General features: G+C 62.8%; 1 protein-coding gene across 1 annotated transcript; it reads left to right on the forward strand.

The window, feature by feature from the left end:
* Window positions 1–1,122: 1,122 nt before the first annotated feature.
* CRYBA2 (crystallin, beta A2) lies at window positions 1,123–4,199 on the forward strand. Its single transcript, XM_010568114.1, has 5 exons — window positions 1,123–1,155; window positions 1,744–1,917; window positions 2,341–2,482; window positions 3,536–3,678; window positions 3,962–4,199. The coding sequence occupies exons 2-5, from the start codon at window positions 1,757–1,759 to the stop codon at window positions 4,107–4,109; spliced, it is 594 nt and encodes a 197-aa protein (XP_010566416.1). The 5' UTR covers window positions 1,123–1,155; window positions 1,744–1,756; the 3' UTR covers window positions 4,110–4,199.
* The last annotated feature ends 3,904 nt before the right edge of the window (window positions 4,200–8,103 follow it).

An 8,103-nucleotide genomic window follows, 5' to 3' on the forward strand; every position in this document is an offset into this window, starting at 1 on the left:
TGCTCTGGGCCAGCCCTTGCTCAGAGGCCAGCATGGCTCCTGCCCAGCTGAAGGTGGGGAACGCCCAGCCTCACTGCAGGCTGCACAGGGATGCTGCAAGAAATGCTGCTGCCAAGAGACCCAGGATTTCACATCTCGGCAGGGCACTCTTCTTCCTTTCCGGCCTGTGCTGGCCTCATCCAGCCCAGGTCCTGGTCAGAGGCACTGAGGATGTCTGTATGGCACGGTGCGGTCCTAGGCAGGGCTGGTCCTGCTGCCTAGGTGAAGGACACGGGTCTGCCCCAAAGCTGGTCCCCTCCAGCTGTGCATGGTGTCCCTTGCCTGGGTGGGAGGTATGTGGGGAGCACAGAGAGCCCTTTGCCAGGCCAGGGGATGTGCCCAGGGCATTGCAAGCAAGGAGCGTGTACCTGGGGTACATCAGTGCCTGGTCCAGAGCCAACACAGGAACCTCTGCAAGGTGTTGCACATCTCCCAGAGCATGGACAGACCAAGCCACAACAATGCTAACATCTCCACCACCCCTCTCGCTCACCCTAACCTTCTCCCACCCCACATGGAGCCCTGCCTGTGCAGACTGAGGCCCTGCCCTGCCAGCTCGGGACATGCAAGGCAAAGCCTGGTCAGAGGAGGGACCGCAGTGGCAGGGCCCCAGGCAGAGGGGCAGATGCAGCCCCAGGCGAGCCCTGCATCCCAGTGTGAGGACATCAGTGCCCCTCAGCTCGCAGCTGGCAAATCCCCGCTTCACCCTGGCACCTCCTTCCCACCAACCTCAATCCTGGCAAAGGCTGCGGGTGCCCTGGGAAAGGCTGGGTCCCTAATCCCCGGGCCAAGCAGGGACATTGTCCGGGGGCAGAAAGGAAAGCAGTGCGTCAGGCCCTTTGCCCATTGTGCCCTGAGCCCCTGCGCAAACACAGCCCAGCACTTTCATTGTCAGCCCTGCGAGGCACGGGGGGGCTGCTCTCGCCACACTGCCTAACTGGAATGGACAGCCGGAGTCTGGGGTGGGTGCGCACCCTGTTCCCCCCCCCATGCTCTGCCTGCTGACACAGCGCCCTGCCTGCCTGCACCATCGGCACTTCGGCGCCCGCCTATAAAGGGCGAGGGGAAAAGCCGGCACCGGCACCGCCACCTTCGCCTCTGTGCCCTGCCGACCAAGTAAGTACCAGGCTGTGAGCCTCCAAGCCCCCCCACTGCACAGGCGCTGCCACGCTCCCTTTGCTCCCCCCCACACCAAGCCCTCCCACCCAATGCACACTCTGGGGAAGGGCAAGCCGTGGGGTGCTGCGTGGCACAGCAGGGGTACCCTGTGCGGGCAGGAGGGAGGCTGGCACCCATCTTTGCAAGAGCCAGGCTGCTCTGCCCCAGGGCTGCACCCGTGTCTGAGTCGGGGCCGCTGCCACCCCCCTGCACTGGGTACAGTGCCACTGCACCCAGCCGACCCCAGGAGTCATCGCAGGGAGCTTGGGAGCAGAGAAAATGAGGCAGCCCTGGGTACATCACATGGAGAGATGGGGCATCGCAAGTGCCCCTGCAACTTGGGGGTCACTGGACGGAGATCCCCTAGCGCCAAGGGAAAGGGAATGGGAAGCAGCCCCTGTGACAGCCTGGGAGGGTGAGGGGACAGTGGCATAAGATATGTGAGGGCAGCACCACTGGCACTCCAGGCTCAGTAGCAGGCAGCGGGGTGGCTGGGGACTGATGGCGGGCACCTGCCCGGGGTGATGCGTGGGGCTCTGCCAGCAGCCAAGCGACCCGCATGACCAGCAGCGAAGCCATGGACACCCTGGGGCAGTACAAGATCACAGTGTGGGAGGAGGAGAGCTTCCAGGGCAAGCGCTGCGAGTTCCTCATGGAGTGCCCCAGCATCATGGAGCGCGGCTTCCGCAAGATCCGCTCCATCAAGGTGGAGTCTGGCCCGTAAGTGTCCCGCCAGCCCTGCGGCCCTTTGGCACACCCTGCTCCAGCAAACCCGCTGCTCCCAGGGCACTGTTGGGAGCTGCTGGGGAGCCAGGACACCCAGGTCCTTCCTCAGCTCCAACACAGCCTCATTGTGCAACCTCCCTCCTTGTGCTCCTTGCATGGTGCCTCAGTTTCCCTGTCTGCAAAGCAGGGAAACCCTGCCGAGCCGAGGCACGGGTCGGAGGCAACGGTGTGGCCCTGGGGAGAGGGGTTCCACTCTCAAAAGGGACATTTGCTGCTAGCAAGGACCCCGACCTCTGTGACAGACCCACACCCTGCCAGGATGTCTCCATCCCCTGCACAGGAGGGAGAAGCCAGCCCTGGGCTGAGCCTGGGGGCTGCACTGCACACCCCTGAGGGCTTTCCTCCTCTCCCCTCCAGCTGGGTGGGCTTCGAGTACCCTGAGTACCAGGGGCAGCAGTTTATCCTGGAGAAGGGTGACTATCCCCGGTGGGAGGCCTGGAGCGGGAACAGTGGCTACCGGACCGAGCACCTCCTCTCCTTCCGGCCCGTCAAGTGCGCGGTGAGTTACGGGGACACCAGTGCGGTGCGTTCGGGGCAGGCAGAGCCTCCCCCAGGCAGCCCAGCATGGAGGGAAATAAGGGACAGGCAGGAGGACAGGTTACGTGGGACATGGGATGGAGGGGCGAAGTGCGTATGGAGGTGCCGTGAGGTGGAGGGGTGGCTGCACCCACTGGCTCCTGCCTCCCTGCAAGGATCCTGGCATGGTCTTTAGGGCTAAAATTTAGCCTGAAAACACCATCCCAGCTCCTCCTGCTTTGGGCATTGGAGAGCCACCTCCCAGGCTGGGGTCCCCAGGCCTTGTCCCCCAGCCCCAGATACCCAGGGACAGGCTGAGCAGAGGGGAGCTGGCAGATCCGCAGGGATGCTGGGGGTGCAGGGTTCATCCCCCTCCCGCCTGGGGTACCCGAGCCGTGCCCAGGCAGATGCAGCCTCTATCGCTCCATCTGCAGAGACACTGGCGCTCGCAATAGCGGCACGTCTGCGCCTCCGAGCGGGGTCCCCCCCCCAACTTTTAATAATCACCAGGCAGATATGCTTGGGCTTTAATAAAGGGGATGCGATAAGATCACTCCTTGCTGGCAGGACTGCTCCTCGGTGCAGATAGATGCGTGTGGGGGCTGGGCACGGGGGACAGTGCCGCATCGCTCAGTGTCCCAGCAATTAACCCCTCGGTGTCCAGCACCCAGCAAAGCCCCACGGAGCCGGGGGGACCACTCTCAACAGCCTGCCTTGCCCTGCAACCCTCCTGCAGCCTTGGGGAGCAAAAGGATGCTGAGGGCAGGAGCCCATGTGGTGCAGATGATGTGGCCACTGTCACCCTCAGCGGCAGTTGTGCATGGGGACCACAGGGACATGAGAGCAGCATCCTCTGGGCAGCCTTGGGGTGTCCCAGTGAGGGCGTGCCAGGCTGAAAGACATCCCCATGCCTTGCACCAAAGCTGGGCATGGTCCCAGGCCTCCCACGGTGCCTTGGTGCTTGTCTCCCTGATGCCACATCCTCTATCCCTGCACAAGCTACCCCATCCCCGATGACCCCCAGCTCTCTCCACAGAACCACAATGACAGCAAAGTCATCCTCTACGAGGCGGAGAACTTCCAGGGGCACAAGTTTGAGCTGAGCGACGACTACCCCTCGCTGCAGGCCATGGGCTGGGGCAACAAGGAGGTGGCATCCATCAAAGTGAACGCCGGAGCGTGAGTCTTGCCAGCAGGGAGGGGTGTGGTGGGGGCCAAAAGCAGGGGTTCAGTGAATGCCTCCTTCCTGAATAGTCCCAGGGATGGGGAAGGAGGACCCCAAAAAGGATGGGTGCCTGTCTGCTTCTCTTCCCTTGAAAATCCAAGCCACGGGGTGTTTTCTGTCCCTCCCCTCCCAGGGCAAGCAGAGGGATGGGATGGGATGGGATGGGATGGGATGGGATGGGATGGGATGGGATGGGGGGATTTGGCCCAGGGCTCTGAGCCAGGGGTCTGCCTGCAGGTGGGTGGCATACCAGTACCCGGGATACAGGGGCTACCAGTACGTGCTGGAGCGGGACAGACAGAACGGCGAGTTCAAGAAGTACAATGAATACAGCAGCCAGGCCCACACCAACCAGATCCAATCCATCCGCCGCGTCCAGCACTGAGCAGGGGCAGGGCCGCATGCCCCTCAGCCTCCAGGCTGCTGTGCAATAGACCTCTATCTGGTAGCAAATAAAGGCATTTGTCAAAAAAAAGGGTGCTCCTGCCTCTGCTCTGCTCCTCGGGGGGCTGCCAGGCCTGGGGGACTCCCTGTGGGGTGGGAGGCAGGGTGCCTGCCCCAGTCCTGCTTCCCCCCCAGCTCTCAGCAGTTGGAAGGGGCTTCCCCTTCCCCAGGCGGTTTTGGATGTGTGGCCACCTCCACCCCGGGCTGAGCTCTCTGTACCCCACCTCTGGTCCATGCATAGTGAGTAGAGGGGATGCAGACTGGTTCCCACCCCCATGATGCTCTGGCTGGGGAAATGGGAACTTACTGGGAACTTACTGGCCTTACTGGGCAAAGAAAGGACTGGAGCTGGGAGGGATCGTCCAGGGGGGTTGTGCCCTGGGTCCTCCTCCCAGGGAAAATGATTGCTACAAAACCTGTGAACATGAGGTCCCTTCTCTCTGCACCCCAGTTTGGAAGAGAGAGGGGGGTCCCTGCCTGCTGTGGGCCTGGGGAGGAGGAGGAGCATTGGGGTCATCTGGGGGAGGACTGCTACAGATGGCATGGCCACAGCTGGGGCAGGGTTGGGGGCACTGGCTTATAGAGGGACCATACAGGGGTTGTGTGGGGGTGCAGGGGACAGGGGCAGGAGATCCTCGGGGCAGTGTCCCACAACTGGCAGGGGACTCAGCTCACTGCTCCCAGCACCCTTAGGGTCCGGGTCCCCACACACCCAGCCTGGCCACGCCAGCACATCCCACATCCGTGCCAGCATCCGGCTCCAGCTCTGGCTGGGGCACACCGGGAACCCCACCCAGCCTCCTCCTCCTCTTCCAGCACCCTTTCCCAGCCTCCTCCTCCTCTTCCATCCTGCTCCAGCACCCCAAGCCCTCCTGGGGCGCAGGGCTCCCATTCCGAGTTGCTCCCTGCACCCAGAACAACCCCTCTAAAGCTGCAGGATGGTGGAACAGTGCTGGGTGGCTTGGATGCCTGGGTCCCCAGATGCCCACCCTGCTAAAAGCACGCCTGACCTTAGGGCTGTGGGTGCTCCAGATGGGTGCTGGGAGACTGGGAAGTACTGGGCTGAGGGTTGGCGTGTGCACGCCCTGCATCTAGGGCTGCACAGAGACCTCCAGCCCTGGCGTGTGTGTGAGTGCATATACTGCACACATGAGCTTGCGCAGCAGCATGAACACCGGCATGCCCATGCACACCCTGCACGTCCCCGCTCCCTCTCCCCTTGCACCCCAACGTGTGCCATGCAAAAGCCCCAGCACCTTGTGCATCCCCATCCCGCAGGGCGTCCCCGCTGCGGGGTGCCCCCCAGCCCTCCCCTGTCCCTTCCATGTCCCTGCTGGCCCCACCCCGCCACGGCCCCACGGCAGCCAGCCTCTCCCCCTGCACAAACACATTCCTGCACACCCGGCCAGGCTGCAGCCAGCCCAAGGCCACGTCAGCTCGGCTCTGCTCCACGCCACCGTCGGCTCACAGGTGAAGTTGTCCCGGGCACCTGCGCATAGGCCTGCAATGGGGGGGGAAGCTGTGGGGGTCATGGTAAAATGTGGGGTCTTTATTGCTCTGTCCTGGGTGGGGGTGGCAGCACTGGGCTGGGGAGAGGGGAGCAAACTGCCTGCTTGCAGCCAGGGGGACCTTCTGCTGCTGCCAGCTGGGTGCTCCAAGTGTGCGGGCCCGTCCCCTGGAGCCCCGCAGAGCTGAACCCTCACCTCTCAGATTGCCCGCGGACCCGAAGCCCCATCCCCTGGCTCCTCCGTGGACCTGGAGCCCTGTTCCCTGGATTCCTTATGTACCCTGCCCCCCACATCCTGTGGGTCTGCCCCAGCGCCACCATGTCCCAGATTCCCCATGAACCTGGGGCACATCTCTCGGGTGCCCAAAGTTCCCCATGGGCACAGGGCTCTCCAGCCCCTGGGACTCCACACTCCCTGCCCCTCTGCACCCCTCAGCCCCCAGGTCACCCAAAGCCACCAGTGCCCTCACACCCCACTGTAAGCCCCCCCACCCACTGGCTTTCCCAGGGACCCTGGAGTATCCACCCCCTGTGCCACCCACAGCCCCCCATCTCCAGCTCCCACAGCCCTAATCCTGCTTCTCAGGCTGATCCCAAACTGCTCCCCCCACTCTGGGCTGACGCAGGAGCCCTCAGTCCAGACCCCCCCCATACCCCATGCCTTCTGCCATGCAGGTTTGCTAGGGCAGGATCCTGGTCACTGGGGCTGCTGGCAGACAGGAGCTTGGTGGGCCTGGCCCCCTCCCCACCTCACCCCGCTGTCTCTGGGGCTTGTTTTCCGTTGCCTGCGGTTTGTTCCAGTGACTCAGGCAGCGAAAGCAAGTCTGGGAGGCTGCGGAGCCGCTGCTGCGAGATCTGCACTTGAGGGGCTGAGGAGGAGAGGGATGGGGGGAGCAGCCTGGGCTGTTGGGCTGTACAGAGCTGGGGCATTCTGCTGTGGGGACCTCAGGGGACAAGCTGGGGGAAGAGAAAATTTTTTAAGGGTTGTTATATCCAAACAGGATTGGTGGGGAACTGGTGGGGGAGTACTGTGGGCTATGCTCCTGTCCCTCCCCACCAGCATCTGCTCTCTGTCCCCCGATGAAGCACTTATGGACCCTCTGTTTCCTAAACCCTTTGCACACCCCCACCCAGGAGTAGCCACCAGCCGCGTTGGGCTGTGGCACCCCGAGGCACACTGGCTGAGTGTTGCTACCTGTGCACTGTGGCTTCTTCTTACGCAGAACACATTTCAGCTGCGGTATAAATAATACCCATGGGTCTGACACAACTGTATCTTGATTTCCATTGGATTCATGTCTCACGATGACCACTTTCAAGAAATTCGGCTAAGTCTGGCGTGAGAGCTCATCCTTTTACTAGACATCAATGAAACACCGCAGGAGAGGTCATGGGCTGATGGGCAACTTGGCTGTATGGCATTGGACTCATGGAGCAGAGTTAGTGCCTGCTGCTGGCACACTGCCTGGTTGCCTCAAGCTGTGGGGTGACGGCAGAGTGTCGGCTCTTGGCCAGGGGGACATCGATCTTCGATGGTTCTGTACCCCCAGACAAGAGCTGAACCTCTGCCATCACCCCACAGCTGCATGTAGCAGCTGGAGCCATGGGTGATGGGGAAAAACCTGGCCAGATGTGCCTTTTGGGAGAGGAGATCACCCCAGACCCTTTCCCTGTTACAGATTTCTCCCCCAATCACCCTTCTGTCTTCACAACACCCAGGACTGCCCAGGACAGGCTGGTGGAAATGGGGTTATGCATGTTTGGGTGGGTGTTGGGGGTCACCCAGCTTCTACAGGCCCTAATAAAGTTGGGCAAGAGATCGGGACAGGGCTGGGGACCCCAGAATGGTCACAGGCTTAACCCTCCCCAAGGTAGGGACTGTCCAGAAGGGCATGGAGAAGCCAGGGGGGTGGCAGAGCTGTGGTATATCCTGGTGCCACCAGCCGCTGGAGATGCACTTACCCAGCCCAGAGCTCTGGGCACTGCAAAGAGATCCCATCACCGGTGTCCTGGAACTGGAGGGACATGGTGGGGACCCAACCGACCCACTCCAGTTGGGTGGTCTCTGGGAGCTGCAGGGGGACCCCAGGACTGTGCCGAGGACCCCGGAACTGGGGAAAGGGCAGGCACGGAGCCCCACGGCCGGCAGCGTGGGTGGCTCGGAGGGCCGGAGGCGGGTGGGACGATGCCGATGCCGTGCGGTGGGATGCAGCGTGGGGACCGCCGTGCCCGCCGGGGGGGGTGGTGGTGGGAGGCCGGGCCCGGGCGGTCTCCAGGCAGTGTCCGAGCCCCGCTCCCAGCTGGGATGGCAGCGCCGTGTTTGCGAAGAGTTAAGGAGGCGGAAGAGGCAGGAAGCGGCCCGAGCTGCTCTCCATAGAAACCCGCGGCCGTGATTAAAGTCTGATGCGGGCCCGATAGCGGGGAGGGG

Source organism: Haliaeetus leucocephalus, unplaced genomic scaffold, assembly GCF_000737465.1.
Source record: "Haliaeetus leucocephalus isolate CR32 unplaced genomic scaffold, Haliaeetus_leucocephalus-4.0 Scaffold1, whole genome shotgun sequence".
Lineage (NCBI taxonomy): Eukaryota > Metazoa > Chordata > Aves > Accipitriformes > Accipitridae > Haliaeetus > Haliaeetus leucocephalus.